Genomic DNA, 27,260 nt, shown 5'->3' with positions numbered 1-27,260 from the left:
ATGAATGCATGAAAAAGGGGAAAGTTCATACTTCATTCATATACTTGTTAGTTAATCGTCTTAAGAATTTATCTAAACTTCGACATTACTCAAAGATCAAGCGAGAAAGGAAAGCCGGTGGCGTTTAACCAATTAGCTCCGGCGATAAAATTCCGAGCAGTATAGCTTTGAGCCTCCGAAACATTGGTGATCAAACTATACCCCGTCCATGTAACCCTACTCGACGTGTTTGCGCCAGGGCCAGTGTTTTGATACTCCCGATATGTCAAAGTGTTCAGTGCAAAATCACCATTCCATGGGAACCAACCAGCAGGATGAATAATATCACTTATAACAGATTGCATGATAACGGTTCTCGAATATTGCTTCCATGGTCTCCCTAAATAGGTAGAAAAATTGGCCTTCACGGCTTCTAAATCATGTGTAGCACCGATCCTGCATTTCTGGATCACCAGCCCCGTGTTCTGGTTCGGATCATCGCGGCCTTGTGCAGTGACCATGTTCCTTTGGTTTCGATCAGGTCGACGAGCATGGATGTCGCAGTCTTGGAATACTGCTGCTGCATTTCCGAATATGAAGTCCACGGTACCTGCTATAAGGCATTCCGAATAGAACTGGCGAAGGCTGTGGCAATAGAGCGTGTCCTGGTACGCCAACATGTCACACCTGTAGAATGCTGATAAGTCTGATCCAACGCGCAGTGCCACGGCTTGGTGCTTCGATGGTCCAGCCGTGTTCTCAAATGTTATGTCCCTGGCCAAGAACCCGTCCCCCACAGCAGCTGCAGTAATGTTTAAGATAATACAAATTGTTCAATATTCAAAATGGCATGTTCAAGTTCTCATTATTTCATTCAAAATTTTAAACGGATTACTCACCGACCGTGGAAGAGTTGAAAGTGGTGCTGCCATCAACGACATTTCTGCTAGCAGTGATGATGGTGTTGACCCTCCCATCTCCCACGAACATGAGATTGGTTTTCCTCCTTGGAACATCCACGTTTTCCCTATACACTCCAGCTTTAATCTTTATAATGTACCTCGTCTTGCTTCTCTCCGGCGCAGTAGCCACTGCTTCAGACACTGTGAGGAAATCACCACTGCCATCAGCCGCCACGTTTACGTTAGGAGTCACTGTTGTCGCCTGTAGTAGTCTCCTATCTCCCGCCGACAACCATTCAGGCCACTCTGTTTCGCCTTGCTCCTTAAGTTGCCTCCCTGATGATGGATGACCCTTGCTTCCCATGTCCGTGTCGGTCAAGTTCTTGATCATTGCCAGGGCATTGCTGCACATACGGAAAACATGCATCTGCCCATCGAGTATCGCTTGCCTCACCTTTTAATACCAAGACAATGTAGTCAATAGTTAGTTTACTCAAAATATCAGAAACACAAATGTGAACTACTAGTATGGTTGAGTATATATAACCTTTTTATCAGCAGCATCGTGAGAAAATCCATCGAGGCAAGTTTCTTGGTTGGTCATTGCAGCACTAAGAAGGCTCTTGAGATCATCAGCGTGTTGAGAAATTGACTTTTTGAAGTCGGGATAATCTACGAGATCTTGTTCAGCTTTGAATAGCTCATCCAAAGTTTCATCCTCTAGCTCGAGACAGTCATAAAGGGCGGTCATTTCGCGCTTCGTGAGGCTCTTCCGGCGGGTACTGATGAGCTTCTTGATGGATAAATAGTTTCTCTGGACAGCACTTACCGTCAAGTTCAATGACAATTCTATAACATCCTTGGGGTTCTTGATCTTGGTCTTAGCATCTCGGGCTGAAGAAATTGTTGAGAAGCATAACTCTGGGTAAAATGTGGCGCTACATGAAGATTTGATGATGGAGTGAGCTGCTGCAGTGTTATTGCTGTTTTCGTCGCTTATTTTCTTTTTGGAAATGGTGGTGGCAATGGCAACGATAGCAGTAACGAGAAGGATAGACGCAATGAGAGCCAAGAAAAGCTTTTTCCTACGCCGGGATGTCACAAATCCAGCACCACCGGAGATGGACATTTTCGACGGCAGCCAATGACTAGAGCTGGAAGCTAAGTCTTACGGGAAATTATGAAGAGAAATGATAGTATTTTGGTGCTATTAAATACTAGAAGATGAGGGGGGTCAAGACTCAATATTTGTAAGTTTAATAATTAGTAGATGTAGTTGTAGCGTCAAACACGATATTTGCTAAATTTATTGTTTTAGAGAGGACAAATTTATATTGCACTCTTGTATGGATTCTTTATAGAATTGTTTAGTGAGTTTTATTTTTAATAAAAATATTACTGTAAAATGTTTTGCTTTGATAGTGGGACAACAATTCTTTTATATGCAACGGTAACCGACATCAGGAAGCACCAACACAGGCTAAGCCTCGTTTTGCGGATCAGTACTCAGTTACCGTTATGTTTTATAATTACAAATAAAATTTTATACTAATATTGATTAAGAATTAAAATTAATATTTACACAAAATTTATGTGGTCAAATTTTGTTCCTAATCTTTTGTAATCTGCATTGACTGGAAATGTAGTATTGGGACCAACAGCACAGCAGTTGAAGTCTCATGGTTGTCTGCTGGAAAGAACGAATTTGAATATGCCGCGATGGCTCTAAAAAGAATCAGGTCAACCATTTAACTCTTGTTTTAGATCCTTAGTTTCTGACAACCCTCTGTGCATTTTCATGATGCCTTTATCAATAGTTATATCTTCTAGGTATTAATTGAATTAAATGTCTGAACTTCAATTCCTCAATGAAAATTTTCATTTAGGCTATTGTACTTCAGAATTCCAACTCTTCTAACGAGCAGCAAAACTATACATTTGATCATACTTGACCTCTACATTTTGCTGAAAGGTCAATGGAAGACTACATTCAAGCATCTGTTGGTATGAGTAACAAAGGGAAACTATTTGTGCCTAAATTGTTGCATTGCTTTGCCAAAGAAGTGGAACCTTTTGTCGACTCTTAACACCACAGCAGGCTTCCATGGTTAGAGGCTGCTCATCACGTAATAAGTGGAACCTTCTCGGTGCTGGGAGCTTCTATGTCCTACCTTTTGATTCAAGGTTTCGGTTTCTCTTCCCATTGGATGGTGATGGGAACTCATTTTCGTATACGTCATAAGACCAATCATGCTTATAACTAAATCAGACAGGCAATTCTTCAGCAAGCTGTTCCCATGTCTGCTGCCCTGTAATGTGTAAAGCGATCGCATTGTATAGTTGTTATGCTTTCCGGCCATGAAAATTTTCAAAGCCAAGAATCCACCTTTCTCTATGGCAAGGATTAAACTGAAATTTCTTTAGAATGTCCATTTAATCAGAGCAAATGTAAGAGTCGTAAAATAAGATTTTTTTTCTTCAAAAAATTTAAAAGAAAAAGAAAACAGAAGTACCCATATTAAATGGCAAAATTTTCTTAAAATGGTAATTAAATAATTTTTCACTGATCCCTGTAAGCAGTCAGACCATACAAAAATTAAATAAAATGTCAATTTACAACCTTCTATTTTTCTTAATCGGATAACTTTAATTCTTAACTGATACCTATAAGCACACGGACCTTGCCCCCAAAAAAAGTGAATTTTCAACTTATTTTCTTACCCCAACAATAATTCATGCCTATGTTCCTATGGAATGTGCAGCAACGCTGAAAATCATTCCGCAAAAGTTTCCTAACAAAATACTTTGTTAAAACTCTTCAGGTAGGAGGGCTTTCAACTGCACCCTAAAAAGATCACCAAGTGCTCCACGAACATCCATCTGAAGAAAACAAAGTTTCAATTGGTTTTCAACACAAAGAATGAGATGCGAGTATGTGGATTATCTACTAGTTTAGAAACATCAGCGAACTTGTTTCACATCACTTGTTACAACAAAAGATTAATAAATAAAAAATGGTGAAGATATGAAAATCGCCTGACATTTTTTTTATAGGAATTGAAGGCCTCGTTAAAAACCCCATTCTTGACTAAAGGAGCTTATAGAGAAGCTCCTTAATCAGCGGAAGGAGGAAAAAAGTGCCTAAAGATTTCATTAACCAAAATAAATTACATAAGATACAACCAGATAAACACCCCCAACATAACCAAAAAACCAAAAAAGAACCGAAGACAACCCTATACAACAGAACTAGCTCTGAGGTGTTTCTCTTTAACCAAATCTACTCAATATTGATGAAGTCGCTTCAAAATTTAGTTAATATTGCTCTAACAATATCGGTGGAAGACTCATAGCAGAGAAATACATTAATCAATTACACCGAATCAAAATATGTTTTTAGTAAATGATAATGCCACAGCACTATAGAACTTTTTTTTTTATAGGAATAGTAGGCCTCATTAAAAAACCCTTTCATGATTAACGGAACTTGAAAATAGTTCCTTAATCAGCGGAATGAGAAAAAGAGTGCCCTAGGATTTCATTAACCTCAAATAATAACAAAGTAAAACAAGGTCTAATCTCCCTCAAGAGATAGAAAACCAAAAAGAAACAACCCTTAACAGAACATAATTATCAACCAATACCAGCCTTAGCTAGGACATCCGCCTCTATATTGGCTGTCCTACTAACCCATCTAATAAGACCTTCAAAAACACTAAGCTTTTGAAGTTTTAAGTATGATAGATTTGCAGTTTTAAGTGTTATATCACTATATTTTAAGAGCCCTATAATCAAAGTAAATAAAACTGTTCATGCATTGCATACAATCTTGCTACGAGAAATCGATTAGGACTAGGGAAGATTTACCTGGTCACAGCAAATAAGTTTTGTAAGCAAAGGATAGAACACCCCAAGGTTATTCCTGAAAATCTTATTGTCCATGAAGCACATGCCGTTAAGCACCTGAAAGAGGAAAATGGACAGATTCCTGATTACAGCGGAGATTAATAGAAGTCGCAAGAGCAAAGAATCAAGTTGGCAAATTAACAATTAATATGACTCCAATAATGAGGCGATCACAAGGAAAACAATCTGATCAATAGAAACAGAGTTATAAGATAATTCAACCACTGAAAGAATGGCAATAAGGTAGGCATTCACTTCAACGCACTAATAGTTCAACAGGTCTACAGAAGAGACAGCAAAACAAAAGAAAAATGACTAGGCCTGATTAATACAAGTGGGAAAGGGAAAAGGACGAAATTGATCTGCAGTGTTTTTCTCAGCCAACATCAATGTTTGAAAATATACTGATACAGCCATTCATGGATTTGCACTAATATGACTTTAGCAAAGGCTATATTGTATTATTGTTTCATAGTAAGGCATACAAATTAGGAAGCAACTAGACATTCTTTATACCTTAACAATAATTGGAGACTGCAACTCCAGAACACGATGAATATCCACCGAACTAGTTTCCCCTATCTTAGACTGGAGGTCAGATGTGTCCCTGAGTACCTGCGCACAGAAAGAGACCAGCTTCTCTTCTGCTATTACTTCTAATTTTGTTTCCGCATAAGACTGTTCAGCCAATCTTGAACCATTGTTGTCTGAAGATATATCACTATCCTGGGAACTATTGGGTTCTATATGTTGCCCAATATTGTCAGTAAATCCCGAAGTTGTTTTGCGCAAGACATCCAAATAAATGCATGTTCCTGCCAATTCCTGGCGAAGAAGATTTAGAGGGGGCCTGACGAGATATGAAGTTATTAGAAAGCCGGATTCCTCCCAGAACCGATTAGGTGATGATAAACACTGAAATCAGGAGATGTGATTTTTCTTACCTTTCTGCAGGAATGTGTTGCATACGTGTTCTCAGGTTAGAATATGAATTATATGATGCAGCAAACTCTACCAAGGATAACAAAACGTCCATTATGGCAATCTTCTGAGGTGCTTTCAAATTCTCCCAGTACTTTTTCTGCCAGTTCAGACATATTTTAATCAGTAAAAAATTATAGAAATATACCACATGACGAAATGTCCAAAGATGCAAACCTGAATGCCATCGATAGCACCTAGAATCATTAACTGAGTAATGCACTTGCCCCTAACATTTTCCATAAGCGGGCTTTCCTCCTCATCCTTGGCTTCAGGTTCAACAGCCTCAGGAGGCTTGAGAAACATTAGATGAAATAAACAAGGGGTGAGTAAATTAAATAAAGGATAAGGCATATTACTTCAGTCACATATGACATGCATAAATGAAGATGTGGCATATTCCCTCTGCCACTTTACATTTGATCCTTAAATAAAAATAGCTTTTAGCAAGCAAAGATTTCTGTAAACATAAAACAAGCTGAGTGAAATAAGTAATTTTCCTTTCTTTTTTCTATAACGAGTGAAATAAATAAGCAAGCAAATCTTTTTAAAGGCTTATGTGAACCTATGCTCCAATAAAATAATATTTGATACTGGTGGAGTGTGGAGACTGATAATCAAGAACATCTCCAGAGATATGGGAACATTAAACACCCACAGAAAGGAATTGCTAACCACCAAACAGCACAACTAAAGATGACTTGCTTACCTTTAGTGGTGAAGAAGGAACTGGAATATCTGATGTACCACTCTTTGATTTTGCAGAACGACTTCTAAGAAATAGGTTATCCATCATATTCCCCATGATTCTTTGACCTATCGTTTGACTTCGTTGGAGACTCGCAGCTTCAGCAGATTTCTGAGCTTTATATAATGGTGAGGGAATACCTACATAACAACAATGTATACATTCAAAAGGTTTGCTAATGAACAAATTTCAAATGAATGGATTGGGCTGTTTCAACAATAGCATAAAGCTCTTCCCTTCGCTCATAATATGAAAGAAAACCAGACATCAGAATAATATCAGAGTAGAATTGAACTTCTTCTAAAAGTTTGGAAGACTTCTGCAAACTGATTCCAAATATAAATGGTATAAACTGATGACAGATACAGCTTCCCAGTTATCTAAAGTTTAAGCAATAGCAATGGGAACAGCTAACCTTCAGATCCATCTGGGTTAGATTGTAACTCAGATTCTTGATTGTGATCTTGTGAAAGCGATGCAATAGTACCCCTTTTGCTTCTACCAATGCCAGAACTTGAGGATGCAAACTGTGAAATGTTCCCATTATCAGTAGAATCAAACTGCTGGACCTCACCACCTGTATGAGCCTTTAAATGTCCTGGTAAAATTGAGGTGTTCATTGGATTCTCTAGCCCTGACGCATTGAGTAGTTCAAGTGGTTGTGTTGTGTATGATGCATCTCTGGTGATAAAAAAAAGTAAAGAAAATACATAAGAATAGCAATGCAAATTCCAATCGTTCCGTATAACTAACAAATATTAATTCTAATTGTCAAAAAATATGAACTATTCTCAAACCATAAGACATACAGACCTTATGCTCTTCAACAACATATCCCAGTCACTCTCACTGAACTGGTGTCCGCCAACCTCTATGAGATGCACCAACGCACCAAGAGAAATTGAAACCACAGTCTGATCTGTCTTTTTAGCACATTCCAACAGCAAACTCAAGAGTGGCGACAGCATAAAGCCAACCTCCTGTAGAACAAAAAAATTCAAGCTACCAATAATTTATGTACTTTAGATGATATTTGGTTTCCTGTCACAAAAACCTCAACTATCCCCTCCAAATTAAATCACACAATAATACAGTTAAGAGGACCATTAAAACTACGCTACCTTGTAAAAAGTGTTGAAAAGGTTGCACAGCAACTGAAGTGAGTGAATGCTATTTTCACGAAGCCACTCATCTCCAGAGGAAACTAAGTTCTCCTTTCCAGCATGTCTCACATGATCAAATATGGGAAACAAGGCACGATGGAAAATGCTTTCCCAAAATGGAGTTGAGAACTTCCTACCTCTTTCATTAACCAAATCAAACAAAACTTCAAGCGCACAACTCCTAACCTCTGGTCTTGAATCTGATGTTAAATCGGATAAACCAGCCAGCATTGGGAACCAATAATACTCAGCTACATCAAATGCTGCACCAGTATTAACATCAGTCAGTTTACGAGCCCCACCAGGAATATGCCCCTGTAATTGAAAAGTATATGTCCATTACAAACATTGTTTGAAATATGTCCATTAACATCAGGAATATGTCCATTACAAAGAAAATAATGCATCAGAAATTGAGAAGATTCACAAACATTGTTTGAAAAAAGCACTGAGAGCAAGCAGTTAATCTGATCCTCTTTTTTTTCTCCAAGGACAATGAGCTCATATAAACCTTCACAGTATCAAGCAAAACTAAAGCATACTTATATAAAAAAGACAATACACAGACTCTCGTTCGAAGGGCTTGTGACCATGACTGGTTTTAGATCATAAAGAGAATATTTCAATTAAAAGCCCTTCTAAAAAAAGTTTAGAGATTCAAAAAGTTAGAAGAGTTTCAAAAATAAATTTCGCTTCCAAGCACTGTTAGCAACTAATTGGTAGTGGGAACTTTCTTCATTGAGATTAAAGACACTTTTATCATTGAGATGCTCGATTGAATTTTTGCTTTTAGACCTTATATTGGAGCTTTTGCAGTATTGTGGAATTTTTATTCTAGAAGTTACCATCCTTCCTGAGCTTTGAAGCAACAAGTTTTCAGTCCAGGAATTTCAAAGCTAATTCCAGAAACACGCGAATAAAGACAATACTAAATCTTTTGGGTACTGAATACTTAAATCTTCAGTAGTTCATATGTTCAGATGTTGTTCTACTTTTGGTGGTGGCCAGCTATTCTCCTATAGCTGTGAGGAGCAACTGATATTTTGGGTCTTAAAGCAAATATTTTTATTTTGAGGGGAAAAATATTCTGTAAAACTGATGTGGATGCCTTATTTGAAAGCAATATCAGAGAAGGAAGGCAATAAATATATAGAGGGCAGTAAATTAGAGTTTTATTTGCTTCCTCTATTACGTTAGATCATTCCTTTATAACTTTAGTCTTGCTAGTCAAGATCCTATATGTTAGGGATCTTTATTTTATTTCCATTAGGATTATTTCCTTTGTCACTAAAGGCCTATTAAAGGCTGCCAATATTGAATAAAGAAGACAAGCAATTACTCTATTAAGAAAAATGTTATTCGTAGAGGGGGTTCTGTCAAGGATGAATCTGCCTTCTGATTAACCATAGGTCAGAGAAGAAATTCTTCCACGTCTAGACCCGTGACTAGATCCTATGCTAAGGCTCATAACAAAAACATTCAAATCTTATTTCTTACAAGAGCTACTTTATGAAGCAGATCACTATGTTTTTTTGGCTTATTAAGTCAGGGAAACACTTTTAATTGTTGTACTTATTGCTCAATGCGTAGGTTTCAGAGTAAGAACTATTTGCATCGGTTGAGAGACTCCAACCCATAAAGCTAATTGAAAATTTAGGATGAGAATCTTCAAAGAACATGATTAAATCTAATGGATTTCTTTTGATCACGTCAAAAATCATAATATGCAGAGCATAAAGGCTGCTGTAACATAAGAAATAAATGTATTTTAGGATATGTAACAACCTAAACACAGGCTCAACCCAGTTACTCTCTGCAAGTATTTGCCTACATAGACAAAAGTGGCAAGAGTAGACCAAAAAGAAACCTGGTCAACCATCCCAACCTAAATTAACTAAAGTTCAACAACCCAAAGCCAAAACAGCCAGAAGCGGACTTGTCTGATTCTGGCCAGTTGCCAACCTTATGAAACAAACTTGCTTAAATAATAGCAAGGATATAAATGCAAGATCGGTTCAAGATGTTGGTCAATGTGTTAGAAGAGAATAAAGCATTTTTCTAGAAGAGGGAGAATAAAATGATGAAAGCTACTTTTTATAGAAAAGGACAGAACTACGTGATCAATTAAAAATCAAGCTGAAGGACAGGGAAAAAGAACCTCTGCAAGACGATTTTCACATATACGGAGAAGGGCAACAGCCTTCAAACTTATGTCGTGGGAAGTTTTATTGTTGGCAAACCTAATAAGACAGTTGATGCAGTCCATAAAACAATCTCCAACAACTTGATCAAACTGTTCCAGTATAACTGCAAAGAACAAGATGTTAAAATAATTGGAAAAGAAGAGAAGCATCATGTTGGTAAAAGAAAAATGAGATTTTCTTACTCTGTTCAACATTCTCAAATGCCTTCTCAATAATTGATTCAAAACCATCATCTGCAGCTGCAGTGAAAATCATAAAAATACTTTGCCATCCGGACTTTATGCTAGCAACTTTTGATTTTATCAGCTGCAATAACACCATTACCAGTCAAGGTGTCACCCCAATGGAATAAGACAAAAACTTACAGCTAAAGGTTTATGATTAAAAATTTATTAACTTGAAAATATGTAGATAAAGGTGGGAAAAACAGAAGCAAGCAAGAGGACTAGATGTTCAGGAAATCTGAGTAGGCACACATACTTGAACAATGCAGTCCACAATAAGGCTCCTTGTGGTTTCACTTTGACTATTCCGCATAAGTACAACAAAAGGCTTAAGGATATCATTTTGGAAAGTAAAATTGGTCAGTTCAGTGTGCTCCAAATACTTCATACCAAGCTGCCTCAAAGAATCTATGGCATATACAGCAACCTTCTCATCAGCATGGCTGCCAGCAGAAATAAAATGATTTGCGAGTACAGTCCATATTCTAGCCCAGACCTGTAGCCATATTATTAAAACTTTTTAAATGTAAACCAGTATGTACTTTAGCAGGGAAAAGCAAATGGTTTTCAATCTATTAATCAATTCATAAACTAAAATTAGATTCCACTAAATCAAAATAACAGCTGATGACTGATCAAATTAGACATCTTAAACTAACTCATTACTAAAAATAAAAGGCTCTTTTCTTTTAACTATTGTAACTTTACATGTAATGTTGATTCATTGACTTGATTCTTTTTTCAGAATATTCTCCACAATCTATCAAGTGCCATGGAAAAAATACATGCAATTTGTAAACCATTTTCCTCAATAACCAGAACTATTAAAAATGGAATGAAAAGAAATTTGAACTAAGAAAGTTAATTGACATTCAACAATGGTCAGATCATCATTTTGAACAATCCTTTCTCTACTATCCTACGTGCTGCTCCTTAACATTCCATATGCCTGTCCATTGAAGTGATGCAGATCCTAATCCACATGATAAGGTTCAAGGTTCAAAGAATGACTAGCCATTAAATCTTGATAATAATTACAAACATGAACAAGAGGGCATTGTAGCTCGGTCAGTTTAAAGAAAGTACCAATCGTATACGAGCAATATTGTAATAACTGATCTCAACAGCCCTTTGCAAGCTGAAAACACGAGCTGGAACTTGTTTTAGTTCTTCTGCTGATACACCACATAGAGCAGTGAAGAACTCCACAACAGAATCACTAGGCAATTTTTCACTACTCAAAAAAACCTGTTCAGCTGGTTTCCCAGCCTGTTCTTTCAGTGCCTGCACAACAGCCTCCTTGGCGACCTGATTTAGTCCATGCATGACAGTTGCAGCAACAGCGGGGGTTGTTGTAATATATTCAAGCCGAGAAACGCATTCAAGAACAGCATTCCATGTGTCTTGAAGACAGTCTGGTTCTACATCACATAATTCCAATAGAGTCCGCAATGCTTCCACATTTTTAATACGCATTTCCTTTGGCGAATGCAAGAAAGTGAACCTAACATCCAAAAATTAACATATCAAGAATTACAGCTAAGCTGTTCCCCTAGGGTTAAGAGTCTTATAATGACCAGACATGGACTGCCCAGTTAAACAAATAATATAATAATGATTGATGCAAGGGCTTTCTGACATCAGGAGCGGTATTTCTTTAAAAAAAAATAGAGAAACCAGACAAGTTAAGAAGAAACAAAGCAAGGGTTACAAAGGGAGATGAGGGAAAGGAACTAGGTAAATAACAGCAGCAAGAGGTGCTTTTCAAGTAGAACAAGACAGCAGTACCTGATCAGAGATGTTACGAAGGCAAAGCGCATGGTATCCATTCCAAGGGCATATGTGAGATGTACCCCAGCTCTAAATCCTTCCATACAAAGAACAACCATTGACTTGTCTTCACTTTTCTCCATTGTAACAGAGAAGGTAGCCAACAACGGCCATCCTACAGCTTCAACCATGGGGCTCACAAGTTCAATCTCTTGTGCAGTGTAAAAAACCCCTCTGCTTGCTCCTTGGTTCCAGATAATAGCCTGCGTCTGCTTAATTATTGCTTCACTTTTGGACTTAGCATCACTTGATGCCTTTGTTTTAGGGAGAGACAGTTTGAGGATACTAACAAGGTGGCCTCTCTCTTCATCCTCTGGCTTTTGCTTGTCATCTTTCCCAATGCCAGCAGCAGCATCTTTCATTTTTACCTCCTCTTTAACAATAGAATCATATATCTCTTCCAGAAGTTCAGCAGGGGCACACACTTCTGGGTCATACGTGGTATTCATACGAGTAAAATCTGACTTTGACATTTTAGGCCAGACCATTGGGTTATGAGCATCAGTATTCAACATAATAACTGCATACGCGAGAACATATGCGGTGCCTGCATTCTTGAAAAGACCTGGATTATCAGCACAATACCTGTAAAACACAAAATGAGACAATTTACTCTTCTATGAACCATTTTATTATGTTATAAGGTGAATTTTCTTCTAATACAATTGTTAGCGTCCACTTATTATACACTACACACCTCTTTGCATAACTAATAAAATGGTAAAATGACATTTGACTCTTATTTGCATTGGCTAAACACCCTTGTTGTGGATTTGATGAGAGGGGGGGTTATACAACTTTCAATCTAAGATTAAAAAAAGAAGTATGCAACAAATGAATGTTTGAAGGATGCTTCAGATATTCATCGAATGATGATTCCCTTTTCGAAGAATGTTATGTTGCCATAATTAAATTCCATACTTGTTTTTATATTTTAAGCACAATGCACCAGCATGGAAATCCCCGTACCTTTCTGCAAACTTTTCCATGATTCGATCAATCTTTTGAGCCTCCGCAGGAAGATAGAATCCTTTAAGAAATTCACGTATTGCAGTATCAAACTTTATTCCTGAAAAGGTAATTGAATCTACATAAGCATGCATGACAGCAATGGAAAACTCCTCCTGTTGACCTAGATAATCACCGATCATTGCCTGCAACAATGCGATGAGTTAGACCACTTCTCGAGGATTTGAGAAAAGTTTGTCTTTAGATAAGAGCACTACCTTGTCCAGACTGGGAGTATTTCTCAGCAATCGGGCAACTGAGGCAGGAGAATTTTCCACCAATTTATTTGATATCAGATTCTCAATACCCTTCACCGGTTGCCTGTTGAACTACAATATAATTAAAACTATGTTTTAGTGCCTAGTTACAGTCTAAGAAATTAAGAATGGATTAACAATAATTCACAGTATCATATTTTACATTGCAGAAAACTTCCAGTCTAAAATGATAAATTGTTAATTGAAAATCCCTTCCAGTGAAAAAAAAAAAAGATGAGAGAGAGTGTCTTAGGTGGTCAGTCTTCTGGTGAGGATTGGATGGTGTTTGTAGACAATCTTAGTAAGAGAGTCACTTGGAGAACATTAAAGGATATTTTTCGTCAGCAGGGTAGTGTTACGCGAGTTTACATCCCGAATAATTTTAACAAGCCAAATTATAGAGATCATACGTTTGCGTTCGTTCAGTTTGTGAAGGAGGAAGGAATGAAGAAGGCGATAGCGAATGTCAATGGTATTTGGATAGATGGGAAGAAAGTTTCGGTAGGTGCAGCTAGATATCGGAGGCAGAGCCATAGGCAAACTGTAAGTAGAAATCTCAAAAAAGATGATGATAAGGTGTTTAAGAGAGCGAACGGGAAAAGAAAAGTTGAATCTGAGTCTTTCAATTGTATGAGGGATGAAAGATCATATAAGGAAGCATTAGCATCGTCTGATGGGTTGAGGGAAGATCCGGCGAGTAAAAATAGTAATGAGGGTCATCTTAGTAAGGATGTTGGAATGAGAAATCTGTGGGAGATGCATTTACCCTCAGCTAAATGGGATTGGGTGAAAAGATCATTGACTGGGATTATTAAAACCCATTTTGATCTGGAACTAGTACTGAAGGGGCTGGCTAGTGAGGGGATTAAGGTTGAGGGTGCTAAATGGGGATATACAAGGAACTCATGTATCCTAACTTTTGATTCGGTGGAAGAATTTAAGGAAGCGTGGTCAAGCAGATTGGAGAAATTGTCCTTTTGGTTTGATTGGATTGATCCGCTTTTGAATGATGAAGGTATTCCGATGGCCTTTGGTTCGGTTGACCTTGTTGGTATTCCATTATTATGTTGGAATGTTTCTTTTCTGGAAAAGCTTGTTTCAAGGTGGGGGAAGCTTGTCTGTATCCACGAATCAACAGCAAGAAGAAAGGACATGGCGGTGGCAAGGGCTCTGTTGACGGTGGCCAGTCCTTTTTGATATTCAGGATTATGTTATTTTGGGTTCGTATGGGAGATCTTTTAAGGTCAAAATTAATGTGGAGTCGGTCTATAAAAAACAGGAAAGTTTTTCAGTAGGAAATTCAACGGTGGCCGGCAAGGGTGTGATCAGAGGCGATGAACTTTCAGAGGAGGAAGAAGGTCGGTGCTATGATGGGGTTGGGAGACATGATTTAATAGCTGGCAATACTAGGGACAATGTAGATAGGTGGTTGGTAAGAGAGGTTTGTACAGCTGTGGTAGTCGGTAAAGGGGGTCAGGTTTTAATGTGGAAGGAAGGAGAAGGTCAACCTAGTGGAGTAAAGGTGTCAGAAATTCCAGAAGGAAGTTTGAATTTAAGAGGGAACTTTCAGGGTATGGGGAATAGAAGTAATTTTTCTAACGAAAGTAATAAAGCCCAATCAGAAGACTTGAGTGAGCCCATCATAGCTGGGCCAGATGTTAATTTAATTAGAGTGGGCTATGGTAAACATAAGGAAGCTCGGATGGAGGAACATGAAGAGTTACAGCATAATGTGATGGTTGAATCAAATTTGCAGGATTTGGTTAGAGCTTCGTCTGATTGTAATTCAAATTTAGTTGGTGGGTCCAATAACAGAATACAGATTCAGTTTTCAAAGGAAGACCTAGTAGAGGAAGTTGTAGTCTTGGAAAAGGAAGATGGTACTCTGGATGGGATAGAGAGGGAAAGGGAAGGAACGCTTGTGCTATTGGGTGATTATCAGGGGAGGGGAATAAATAAAAAGCCTTTCTCTCTTGGTCTAAGAAGAGGTTTTCTAAAGCACAAGAAGTTTAGGATTACTCCAACTTAGTCGGGTAGTGTTGGTTCGGAGGGTGAAGCTTCCATTAGTTTCCATGACCAAGTTTATGAAAGGGTAGATGGAGGTCTGGTCAGGGTTCCTTTGGATCAAAATAGTGCTACTTCTAAGTCACCTAACAAATCTGTGGAAGCAAGATTGGAAGCTGCTGCTACTAGGAAAGTCTGTGATATGTGGGGATCTCTTTCAAAGGGGGAAATCATGTCTTGGAAGAGGAGATCTTGAAGATGGAGCTGAATAGGCTTATTAGGAGGTCTTGAATTGTTGTTTTCAGGATGGTCAGGTTTTGTTGATATTGATAATTATGTCACAAATCAGATTGATTTCATGGAATGTTAGGGGGCTTGGAAAAAAAGAAAAAATAAGAGCAATTGCAAGATTAGTATCAAAAGTCAAACCGGTAATTATGTTTATTCAGGAATCTAAATTGAATAAATGTCGAAAGGGTTTACTGAGGAAGTTGGGGGGTAATTGCATGAAAGGTATTAGCTTTCAGCCAGCTACTGGTTCGGCAGGGGGGTTAATATGCTTGTGGGATGAAAATCTGTTTGAAGTTAGTAGGGAATTTAAACAGAATAAATTCATTGCGTTATCAGGAAAGTTTAAGTTGGTTAACTTTGAATGTGTTGTGGTTAATGTGTATGGTCCATCGGTTGAGGCTGATAAAGAGGAGTTCTTTGGAGAGTTGATGAGTTTTATGCACAACCAGGATTTGCCTGTATGTCTAGGGGGGGACTTCAACGCCTATCTAGATCCCGAGGAGAAAATTGGAGTGGCTCAAAATTGGCATTCGGTGGACTTATTCTCTAACTTTATCTCAAATTTAAATCTTATGGACTTACCGTTAGTCGGAGGGAGATTTACATGGTGCAATAATAGAGAAGCTTCCACGTGGATTAGATTAGATCATTTTCTGTTAAGTGGTGCTTTTTTTCAGGTATTTCCAAAAGTTATTCAGAAAGTGTTGCCAAAATCTTTATCTGATCATAACCCTATAGTACTTGAGGATGATTTCAAAAATTGGGGTCCTAAACCTTTCCGGTTTTTTAATTACTTACTAGAGGAGGATGGGTTTGATGGGGTGGTAAAGAATGTTGTGTGTGATTTAAAGATGCAGAATGCTCGTAGGGGTATGCTGAGTATTCTTCAAGGAACTAAGAAAGTGATTAAAAAGTGGCCTAACAGTAATAATATGGGGTTCTCTGAATAGATTTCAGATCTGGAGAATAGGATAAATGATTTGGAATTGAGGTGTCAGGGTGGGAGGATTTCTGCACAAGATTGGGGTCAATTATTGACTTAGAGGAATGAATTGTGGGGTTTGCATAGGAAGGAGGAGAGCATCTGGTTCCAAAAATCAAGACTTAAATGGATCAAGGATGGGGATAGAAATACCAAGTTTTATCATTTATGTGCTCTTAATAGGAGTAGAGTGAATGCCATTTCGTCTTTGAAAGTGGATGGGGAAGATATTATTACTCCTAATCAGATTAGATCAATTATCTCTGAGTTTTTTAAAGTCAACTACAATTCGAATTCAGCTCTGGAAGTGGACGAATGTAATCTGAATTTCAACAAATTGACAGAGGAACAAAAGGCTGGGTTTTCTGAACAGGAAGTGTGGGAAGCTGTCTTTTATTCGGATAGTGCTAAGGCACCTGGTCCGGATGGGTTTTCTATGGGTTTTTTTTTAAAAATTTGGTTCATTTTGAAGGAGCATATCATGCAATTTGTCCAAGATTTTCATAGAGGTAAAAGAATGGAAAAAGGGAGTGAATCATTCCTTTATTACTCTAATCCCTAAGAAAGCGAATCCAGAGGGAGTTGAAGATTTCAGGCCTATTAGTCTTGTTGACAGCCTTTATAAGATCATTTCTAAGGTGCTATCGAAAAGGCTTGTCTCTGTTGTTAATAGCTTGGTAAGCCCTTCACAATTCGCTTTTATTCTGGGTAGACAACTGATTGATTGTGCGCTGCTGGCAAATGAAGGCATTGACTATTGGAGAAAACTAGGGAGAAAAGGAGTTGTTTTCAAATCGGATTTTAGTAGGGCATATGATTCGGTTGAGTGGCCTATCCTATTCAGAATATTGAAGGTTATGGGTTTTGGGGAAAAATGGATCTCATGGATTAAACGTTGTATTTCTTCAGCTTCTATCTCGGTGTTAGTTAATGGCTGTCCTACTGACGAATTCCACATTAGTAAAGGGTTGAGACAAGGGTGCAGTCTTTCACCTCTCCTGTTCAATCTAGTGGGGGAAATGTTACATCTTATGTTGAATAAGGCTGCTGATTTAGGTCTTTTTCAAGGGTTCAGCATTGGTAGGGTTGGTAACTCATTTCATTTGACTCATTTACAGTTCGTAGATGATTTAATCCTTTTCTGCAGAGATTCTCCAATGCAGATTTTAAATATTAGAAGAGTATTAAGGATTTTCGGGGTCATGTCTGGGTTATATTTAAATTTGTCTAAGAGTTCGTTATTTGGAGTTAATATGGATGTTGACCTGGTTAAAGAATGGGCTACGAAAGCGAGCTGTGGAGTGGGGTCCTTTCCTATGTCTTATCTTGGTCTACCGATTGGCACTAGGAAGAATTCAGAGAGTATGTGGGATCCTGTTTTCCAGAATTTTAATAAAAGACTAGCAGGTTGGAAAGCAAAATCATTGTCGTTGGCGGGTAGACTTGTTCTAGTTAAATCTGTGCTTTCATCCTTGCCGATCTTTTTTTTATCTATTTTCAAGATTCCTCTCAAAGTGACTAAGAAGTTGAATTCTCTGATGGCTAACTTCCTTTGGGTGAAGACCTTGATAAGAAACGAATTCATTGGGTGAGTTGGAAGTCGGTTTGTCAACCTATTGAAGAGGGTGGCTTGGGAATTCTTGATTTAAGGGTGATAAATAGAGTCCTACTTGGGAAATGGATTTGGAAATTTGCAAATAAAAAAAGAAGCTTGTGGAAGGAGTTGATCTGCTGCAAAAACAATGTTGATGTCCTGTCCCTTTCTATTTCAGATGCGGCTTCTCCATTTGATTCTTGGATTTGGAAAGGCATCCTAAGTAACTTTTCGAAGAATGATCAGATCGGTGACTGTTTGAGAGACAATTCAAAGATCCAAGTGGGAAATGGTCAGTTGATTGTTTTCTGGACTGATGTTTGGATCACTAGTCTGCCTTTAAATCATCAATTTCCAAGAATTTTTGCTTTGTCTACAAATAAATGGGGGAAGGTCTCTGAGTTTGGTGGGTATGTAGATAATGTTTGGGTTTGGAACATCCAGCTTAGAAGGAATTTGTGTGATTGGGAATTGGACCAGTGGATCGATCTAATGTTGTTGATTGACAAGACTAAGCTGTCATGTTCTGTTGATGATTTCCTGGGGTGGTCGGGTAAGGGGGATGGCATGTTCTCGGTCAAAGATTGTAGACTGTCGTTATATGATAGTTCTGAAGAGAGTTTTGAGTGGAAGAAGTGGGTTTGGGATGGTTTGGCTCCGCCTAGAGTTCAAACCTTCTTATGGCAGATTTGCCATTAGAAATAGCAATTAGAGTGGAATTGAAGAAAAGAGGGATCCCTCTAACGGAAGTATTGTGTCCATTATGTAATTCCCAAGATGAAACTATAGCTCACCTGTTCTTAACGTGTTTTGTTGCTTCGGGATTGTGGTGTAAATTTCTAAGGTTATGGGATATTTCAACTGCTCTGCATCAAGATCCTTCCTCTATTCTCTGCTCATGGTCCAATCTTAGGCATAATTCTATCATTTGGAGGTTTATTCCGACTGTTATTTTCTGGTCAATCTGGAAGGCAAGAAATCTGGTTGTTTTTGAAAATGGAAAATGTGACAGTTCAGTTCTGTATTTTATCACTAGATTTAGATTGGCGAAATGGTTCTTAGCTAAACATCCTTCGGTTCGGATTCAGACAGACCTTTTAGTAGGGGATCCTACGAGGGCAGATTCTTTTCTCATTACTTCTGGTCCTAAGAAGGTTATTGGTTGGTCTCCTCCTCCAGCGGATATGTTTAAACTCAATGTTGATGGAGCAGTGACTGGCGATGGGATGCAAGGGGGTACTGTTGGTGTCTTGAGAGACTCTTTCAGCGGCTCTTTAGCTTCCTTCTCTTCTGCAGTAGGGCATGGTTTGCCTATTTTGACTGAACTGAAAGCTATTAAGGAAGGATTGGGTTTTTTCTATTCTTCAAATTGGGCTAAGAAGGGAAGACTTATTATTGAGAGCGACTGCAAATGTGCAGTGGATTGGATTTTAAAGCTGCAACCTGCCCCTTCATTTTTCAGTGATCTGGTGGAGGATATTGAAGCTCTTATTACTACTAAGGGAGTCGTTCTTAGATGGATTCCTAGGAGCTGTAATTTGGAGGCTGACAGGTTAGCTAAACAGGGGATCGGTTAAGTGTAACAGGCCTCTTGTAATGTTTTGTGCTTTTTCGATGGGTTTGTTGTGGTTGATCCTTTGTAATAGTATTGCTAGTTTGGGAATCAGGACTCACCCTCTGATCTAGGGTACTGCTGTGTCGGTTTTGAGTAGGTTTCTGTTATAGTTTTGGTTTGCTTTGGGTTTCGAGCGCTTTATGTTGTTTATGGTTTGATGGGGGTGTGGTCCTAGTTGTTTCTTATGTATTTTATGTTGTTGAATAAAATCCTAAGGCGCTCTTTTCCTCCTTCCAATGATTAAGGAGCTTTCTCCAAGCTCCATTAATTACGAAAGGGGTTTTTAACGAGGCCTTCAATTCTTATAAAAAAAAATGATAAATTGTTAGTATAAAACCTGCCCAACTACCTCAGAGATGGCAGCTGCCATGGTAGATTCATGAGCTTCTGCCTTCTCAAAGTTACCACTAGCATCTTCCGATCCTCGTGACAAATCTTCTTCAGTAAACTGGCCGCCTCCCTTATTCCTTTCTAGTTGTCTTTTAGATTTCTCCCAATCAACCAGTGATTGTAGTATGTTGACAAGGCACTAAAGAGTTTAAGAAGTAAAACTTTATCAAACAACTACACTGGACCTGTAAGCATAGAAATATAAACCAAAGAGGTGTACTAATAATTGAAAATCTGATTTTGTCAAGTTGTCCAATAGATAAACAGACCTGAAGTGAGGAACCCTTAATAGATGTTGTCTGGTTGACAGCAGTAGTGTTTGAGTCAGCATTTTGTGCCCCTTGAGCTATTTTAGACAGAGCTGTAACCTGAAGGCCAGAAGGCAAATGGTATACTTATCTAAAAAAAACCTAGAATAAAATATATAAATGTCAGGTTGACCTAGTTCATACCATGCGTTGGAACAAGTTAGGTGCATCAGGATCACAATCATAATTCACATAAACATCAACAAGCAGCTGAGGATTTTTGCAAACTTTCTCAAGCATCCTAGAAAAATAAAACTATAAAGGTTAGATAATATAAAGCAACACACTAACATGGTGATGAGAATATACTGAAAAGTGAAAGCCTCACAAATAACTAAAACCAATGCCCCGGTAATTGCAACATCTACTCAATTAGAAAGGGCACCATACCTGAGAACACTAGTTTTTTGGTTAATGGGGAAATCTGCACCATCCAATGACCGCAAAACAATCAAGGGAAAAAAGAAACCAATTTCACCCTAAAAAGGAATAAGATAAAAGTATTCAGGCAAAGAAGTTGTGTATCTCATCGATAATGCTTTATTTGAAAAAAAAAATAGCTTTAATAATCTGTAATGATAGTAGTCATACTTTAAGACTCTCTCGAAACCGCAACAAAAGCACAGAAAATATCCCAGTTGCATACTGCAACATAGAAATGCGTCAGGACATTCTCATGGCAGATCCTTCTAAAAGTGGGTAAAGAAAAGATATTATGTAGAAGCAAGATAACCTGAATGACAGGGGATTGTGAAATTGAAGCCTGCAGCAAAGCATATAAAAGATATGCTTTCACCGAATCAATGAAATGAAAGTCCTTTATAGATGAATGGCTAATCCCTCCCAACAAATCCTGCAATACCATATGGACCAGCAAATATGATCAAGGTCATGAGCTACCTATTCTTTATTACAGATAAACAAAGAGTTCCCCGTGTATCCAAACTCAAATACAATGAAGATTACATAAATACTTTCCCTGCCAATAATAAGAATGAAAATAGAAAATATATCCTTTTAGCACAGGAAAAAAAACCTGAAGCATACATAAAAATTATCCAACATTGTTGGAAAACCACTGTGTTCTACTATAAAAAACACCAAACATTAAATAAATTCATAAGTTAACCTGCAGAAGCTCAAGAGACAAAATCTGTGCCTTGGTGTCATCAGTATCTTCCTTCTTGCTCATCTGGAAGAAAAAAAAACATTTCATGAAGGGAATCCTAACAAAGATTTCAAAATGCATAGAATAATTGGTGATAGTATAAGTCGTACCTTGCAAAGGGTATAGAACACTAGTAATGCATCACGTTTACCAATACTCATGCTCTCGAGGTCAATCCCTCTAGGATAAGTTTCAGATTCATGATAGCAAGTATCAACAAACAATTTCAACAAAAATATCAGCAAAAGTAAGAAACAGAAACTAGCAATCTGGGTAAAAATACTTTGGTACATACCTCATAATCTTTTTACCATCCTCAACATTCAAAATTTTGTCAAGAACAACCTCTAAACCCTATAAAACACATAAGTTTCATCTTAAGAACTATAAAAACAAAAGAAAACTTCCCTCAGTAAACAGCTATAAAATGGTAAAAACCTAAGACCCGCGAATTATATGAATCAAAACAACAACAAATAGAAGGATGCACCTTGATATCAGCAGCACCAGCAAGTTTTTGAAGTTCCTCAATAGATGGAAATGGGGCATCCTTGACCCAGTTAAGTGCATCCCCTAAGGTTGTTCCATTGTCATTTTGGTCCCCTGAGGAAGTTTCTTCTGCATTTGAGGTGGAATTATCTGAAGCAGCAGCTTCAGTATGATGTGAAGAACCAGATGAAGTAGGGACCTGAGTTTCAGGTACAAAGATATTACCTTCTCCCAGATATAAGATGAAGCAAAAGATGCTGTATAGTTAAAAGCTTAGAGATGAAATTCCATACCACATCAGTCTCCATTCTCCTAAATAGGATGCTAATCATCTGTGTTAGCATTGCCTTTGATGTTGCTTGGTTTATAGGGCTCTTGCTACATATTCAAGCCACAAATCATGAGTACTATTTCAAAATGGAGTATCACTATCTTCAACAAATATAAATAACACCTGTGAAGAGTAATATTGTAGCAGACTCTAATAATTCCAAGCAAAGGTTCCCCGTGGACTGCAATTTCAATTAGAAAATTACAACAAGACTCGGTTCATATACTAGACAATAAACGAGACAACTAGATCCTGGACAATGTACCTCTGAACTTCGTGGATGCTACAGCAGTAAGAAGTACCTTCAACACTTGCAGTATTGTACTGCAAATTGTTTCCCAGTATTAAAAATATGTAACAAGTTAAATATGTTAAAAATGAGGTTAACAGACACAAGAGCCCATACCTGTCAGGAGAAGAATCATCAACACAATTGCAGACCATATTCAGAATATCTGTAAACAGAGGAACAGTTTTACCACCATCTAAACCAAGATCTCCCTCCAGATGATCATAGGCAATTAGTTTCTGTGCTTATGGAAATAAAAACAAACCATGTCAGTAATCATTATGCAAAACATGAAACATTTGAATTTCCAAAATTAAATGGAATAAAAATAAACATTAAGACAATAAACAATAAAAAATAGCAAGCTTTCAGATGGATTATGTCTTCCCGTAATGTCATGAAAAACATAGAGAAGGCCACAAAGCAGAAAATAAACATTCAAAAATAGTAAATCAAGAAAGAAAGCAACTACATACATGAAGACAATCCAGAGCTGGTTCAAAAATTTTTAAGTTCTTTGTCTCAAATGCAAGTTGAAGAGGATTTAGGACAAGCTCCACCTCAGGCCCTTCTAAGGTGTACCCTGCACTAGCCAGGGCAGTTGTGATGGTTCCACTAACACGTTGTGACCCAATGGAACTATAAAATGAAACAAAAAACAAAGATTGGAGGTCACCCATCATGTATCTTTCTAGTTTCAGTTCCCATGGAACTACAGGTAAAAAAAAAAATCGGAGTCATCTATAATTGTTACAGTATCAGTCATTATCACATTACCCCAACTGATATCAATTCTGTATTACATTTAACAAGACCATTTAGAGTGTTAGCTGAAACATATAAAGGCTTAAGTGATGGGAAAAAACTTCTACTCTGAACTATATGGAACCTAAATAACCATAAACAAATTGACCAAAAATATACAAAAAGGCTATTCCATTGGGATTATATCTTGGGTAAGAAACTAGGAACATAAAAAGGAATAGCCGATTATAAGATTGCAAATAGAATAAACCTTCCATCTCCAGGCGACGCCTGATTTGGCTCAGTGGATGAAGAAGGTCGATTCCTTTGTTTCGGACTATCTGAGAAATGAAATATATATATATATGTAAATAGATGAAAGCAATTGACCAATCAGCAACAACTTTAACAATAAATTAAAGGAATAGATAAGTTCAAATATTAAAGGAAACCAATAAAGATGCCATATATTAAATGCATGGATATCATTACTCTCCCATCCCTCGTCTTCTTAATGACATAGTAACTATTCCATGCAGCAACCAGCAACAGTGTCGTTTAACGAATTACTCAATCAGGGAGAGGAAGAAAAGATCAACTCCTAGAACCACATATTCTATCAACAAAATGAACTGGGATCATTACCAATTTGTTGTTTCATTATTCCATTTGAATAAAAACAATTTTGAAATGAACACAAATTTTTCTTAGACACTCCTAATATCCGTCAGACATGAAACAGAAAATCCTACTCATTCTCATAGAAATGTAGAAGTAATTACTTTTATATGAAAGGTATCAAATACTCGTTTAAAACACCAATCTTCTTAATCAAATGTTAGCAGAGATTATAGCTTGTAAATTCCACAACTACTCCAAAATCCTATAACTTATATCTAAGTACCATTCTAACTGCATTTTAAAGTAATTCTATAGTTGAATGAATAGATATGGAAGGCGGGACTAAAATAACTAAACAACGGCTAATGCAGGAGAAAATTCAATAAAGCACATACCAGTAATAGGAGTTAGGACCTTTTAAAATCACAATGATAATTAAATCACTGAAAACCAAAATTAGACTAACGAATAACAATAGAAAGAAAACATATTGAACACCGAGAAATTGTAATCAAAGCATAATTACAAGATAAAAGAAAATCAATAAAGATTACAAGTAGAATTCCGCTTCGGACACAAAGAAACAATAAATAGACAAAGATGCATAAAATAAGATTTAAAAAGAAACTACAGATCTGACCTAAATAAGTTTGAATAGCCTTGTAAAGATCAGGATGCTTTTTGGCGGAACATTCTTTGAGCATCGACTCGAATGCTCGGCTCACAAATCCACCAGCCGCCATTTTATTATTCTCTTCTACAACGATTTTAATGCGACAGTTTCGAAGTTTCCTTCGCTGTCTCACCTAAAGCGCAAAAATCATTGATCAAACAGGTAATGTACGAAGAGAGTTGGGATCTACGGATACAAATAGAAAAATCTGTACATACATGTAAGAGAGGGAAAAGAGAAAACGAGTTACCACCGTTTATTGTAATTTGCTCCGAGTGAGAAGAAATCGTAGTGATGACCCATGAAGATCTGAAAAGAAATAAACAGATTTCTTGAATTGAATTTTTTGCAGGAAAATGAGTATATGCTGCGTTTACTGGGCTTTTGCGATGAACCCGGACAATCCCAGATTTTGATTGGAATTGGGGTTAGGACTAATAACGGTCAGGTTTGTCCTTTCAATCTTTGTTATCTTTTTTTAATTATAATTATTTTTTGAACATTCTTTAAATTATAATCAATTAGTCTTACGGTATGGTTAAAGAAATAAATTTGAATTTTAAAAAGTCGATTATTATTTTTATTGCAAATATCATAATTTAAAAAATATTTATTAAAATAGAATTTGTATAATATTCGCTTTTTTAATTATAATATTGGATAGAGAAAATAACTTCAGTGACCGAAAATGCCTTATAATATATGATTTTAACCAACTTTTTTTGGATTTGCGAAAATGACCAACAAATTCGCAACGCGAACTCCAATTTCGCAACACAGTTTCTAAATTCGCAACTCATTTTCTACAATCGCAACGCGATTTCCAAATTCGCAACGCGATTTCCAAATTCGCAACGCGATTTCCAAATTCGCAACACGGAATTTCAAATTCGCAGCACGATTTCTGAATTCGCAATGCGAATTTCTTTTTCGCAACACAAGTTTCCTTTTCGCAACAAGATTTTCTAAATCGCAACACAAATTTGTTTTCGCAACTCGATTTTCGAATTCGCAACAACTTTTATTTTCGCAACACAAATGTTTTGGGTATATAAACTACGCAGTAGCAGCAACTCATAACCTAAATCCCTAAATCGCAACTCATTTCATCTCCATCTCTCACTCTCTCCGGCGACATCCGTTCCTATATCAACGACATCCTTCCCCATCTCTATTTTTTTATATATAATTTTATTTCTATATAATTTTTCAATGATTTCTCTCCCAAATTATCAACTATCAACTTAATAAAGGTATGTTTTTCTCTAAGTTAGTGATGATATCTAGTTTATAGCTCGTTTGTTTAGTAAATTAATTTACAATTTGTATAATGAAATCATCTAATGTTGATCATTTTTGGATAGATTTGTGTTTTGGAGGGTCATGGGAGAATGTTCATGGTGTTTTACAATATATGTCTTTACCCATGAATCTTCAACTAAAACTGCCATTAAAAAAAATAACTTATGAAATTCTAATGTTATGTGTTGCAAATAAATTGAATTTAGATCCTCTAAGTGGATTTAGGCTACCTTATCAGAAAAAATGTAAAGTTTATTTATTAACCGACAATGAAGAAGTTGAACGATTCATTGCTTACATTAGTGTTTCGCAAGATGATGTTACATTGTATGTTGTTGAACCTAGAAGTAGTGAAGTTGGGTCAGTAGCGGGTAGTAATCAACTAAGTTCTTCAACCCGAGTTTATGGTGCTCACAATGTACAACGTTGTTATCAACCTCAAAATTTAATGGTTCTACCATAATTTCATCACCAAGAAAATTTTGTTTCACCACGAAAATTTTGTTTCACCACATTTCCAATACCAAACACAATATCAAACACAATCTCAAAACCCACAATCTTTCCCTAATCCAAATCCCAATCAACTTTCAGCACCAAATTCCGATTTTCGTATTGACCAGTTAGACGAAGATGAGCCAACAGAAAAATTTTTGAGTAATAGTCAGTATTCGAAATTTGATCTTGGTCAATACCCGGACTTTGATCTTGGTCAATACTCAGATTTTGATGATGTTTCAGAAGAAGAAACAGACACTGCGTGTAATGATTTTGATATTGGTCAACACCCGAATTTTGATGATGAAACAGCCGCTACCAAGGAAGATATTGTTGATGATAATGAAGAGGAAGTTACGACTGTGAATGAACATGTTGAACATCCATTCTGTAATTCATATAACCCTGAAGAAGTAAAATAAGAAAAAGAAGTCCCCGAAGAAAAAGAAGAAGAAGAAAATGCCATGGGAGTATAACTTGAATATGCCAGAATTACTTCAGATACCAGAAGAAGAGTTGGTAAAGATAGCAGTTCCTTGTTACACAAAATTTATTTGTATCAAGAAAGATGATTGTTTTGATACAAAGGAAGACTTGAAGATAGCTTTGTATACGAAATGTGTGGAAGATGGCTATCAACTAAAAGTTAACAAATCAAGAAAAGATCGTTTTGAAACAAAATGTATGATTGACAAAAACTGTACGTGGCGTATGATTGCAAAGAGGATAAAAGATTGCGAAATGTTTCAAGTTAGGAAT

The 27,260-nt window shown here is 37.1% G+C and overlaps 2 protein-coding genes across 5 annotated transcripts; both read right to left on the bottom strand.

Moving 5' to 3' along the window:
* Positions 1 to 68: 68 nt before the first annotated feature.
* LOC120218753 (pectinesterase-like) lies at positions 69 to 2,041 on the bottom strand. Of its 3 annotated transcripts, none has more exons than XM_039215652.1 (3): positions 1,429 to 2,041; positions 879 to 1,335; positions 69 to 781 (listed from the first exon to the last, which is right to left on the bottom strand). In XM_039215652.1, the coding sequence occupies exons 1-3, from the start codon at positions 2,008 to 2,010 to the stop codon at positions 90 to 92; spliced, it is 1,731 nt and encodes a 576-aa protein (XP_039071583.1). In that variant the 5' UTR covers positions 2,011 to 2,041; the 3' UTR covers positions 69 to 89. The 3 variants fall into 3 exon arrangements, with proteins under 3 accessions (XP_039071583.1, XP_039071584.1, XP_039071585.1); XM_039215653.1 differs by having other exon boundaries at positions 879 to 1,340; positions 1,434 to 2,041; XM_039215654.1 differs by having other exon boundaries at positions 879 to 1,336; positions 1,439 to 2,041.
* A 1,552-nt stretch (positions 2,042 to 3,593) lies between these two features.
* LOC120218751 (brefeldin A-inhibited guanine nucleotide-exchange protein 5-like) lies at positions 3,594 to 25,139 on the bottom strand. Of its 2 annotated transcripts, none has more exons than XM_039215651.1 (34): positions 24,952 to 25,139; positions 24,669 to 24,834; positions 23,679 to 23,748; positions 23,140 to 23,302; positions 22,781 to 22,902; positions 22,640 to 22,698; positions 22,498 to 22,555; positions 22,337 to 22,421; positions 22,045 to 22,242; positions 21,850 to 21,908; positions 21,665 to 21,734; positions 21,516 to 21,578; positions 21,120 to 21,239; positions 20,978 to 21,031; positions 20,777 to 20,865; positions 20,531 to 20,627; positions 20,348 to 20,446; positions 20,038 to 20,217; positions 13,164 to 13,274; positions 12,907 to 13,091; positions 11,896 to 12,522; positions 11,194 to 11,611; positions 10,364 to 10,603; positions 10,066 to 10,189; positions 9,838 to 9,986; positions 7,638 to 7,994; positions 7,330 to 7,496; positions 6,932 to 7,197; positions 6,478 to 6,656; positions 5,946 to 6,062; positions 5,732 to 5,868; positions 5,304 to 5,637; positions 4,749 to 4,844; positions 3,594 to 3,761 (listed from the first exon to the last, which is right to left on the bottom strand). In XM_039215651.1, exons 2-34 carry the CDS (start codon positions 24,769 to 24,771, stop codon positions 3,690 to 3,692), a joined length of 5,268 nt encoding a protein of 1,755 aa, XP_039071582.1. In that variant the 5' UTR covers positions 24,772 to 24,834; positions 24,952 to 25,139; the 3' UTR covers positions 3,594 to 3,689. The 2 variants fall into 2 exon arrangements, with proteins under 2 accessions (XP_039071582.1, XP_039071581.1); XM_039215650.1 differs by having other exon boundaries at positions 24,955 to 25,139.
* Positions 25,140 to 27,260: the final 2,121 nt, after the last annotated feature.

The sequence above is a fragment of the Hibiscus syriacus genome, unplaced genomic scaffold (genome assembly GCF_006381635.1).
Source record: "Hibiscus syriacus cultivar Baekdansim isolate YM2019G1 unplaced genomic scaffold, ASM638163v2 tig00110201_pilon, whole genome shotgun sequence".
NCBI classification, from domain to species: domain Eukaryota; kingdom Viridiplantae; phylum Streptophyta; class Magnoliopsida; order Malvales; family Malvaceae; genus Hibiscus; species Hibiscus syriacus.
The sequence above is the reverse complement of the archived record's forward strand: the minus strand, read 5'-3'. Positions and strand labels throughout refer to the sequence as shown.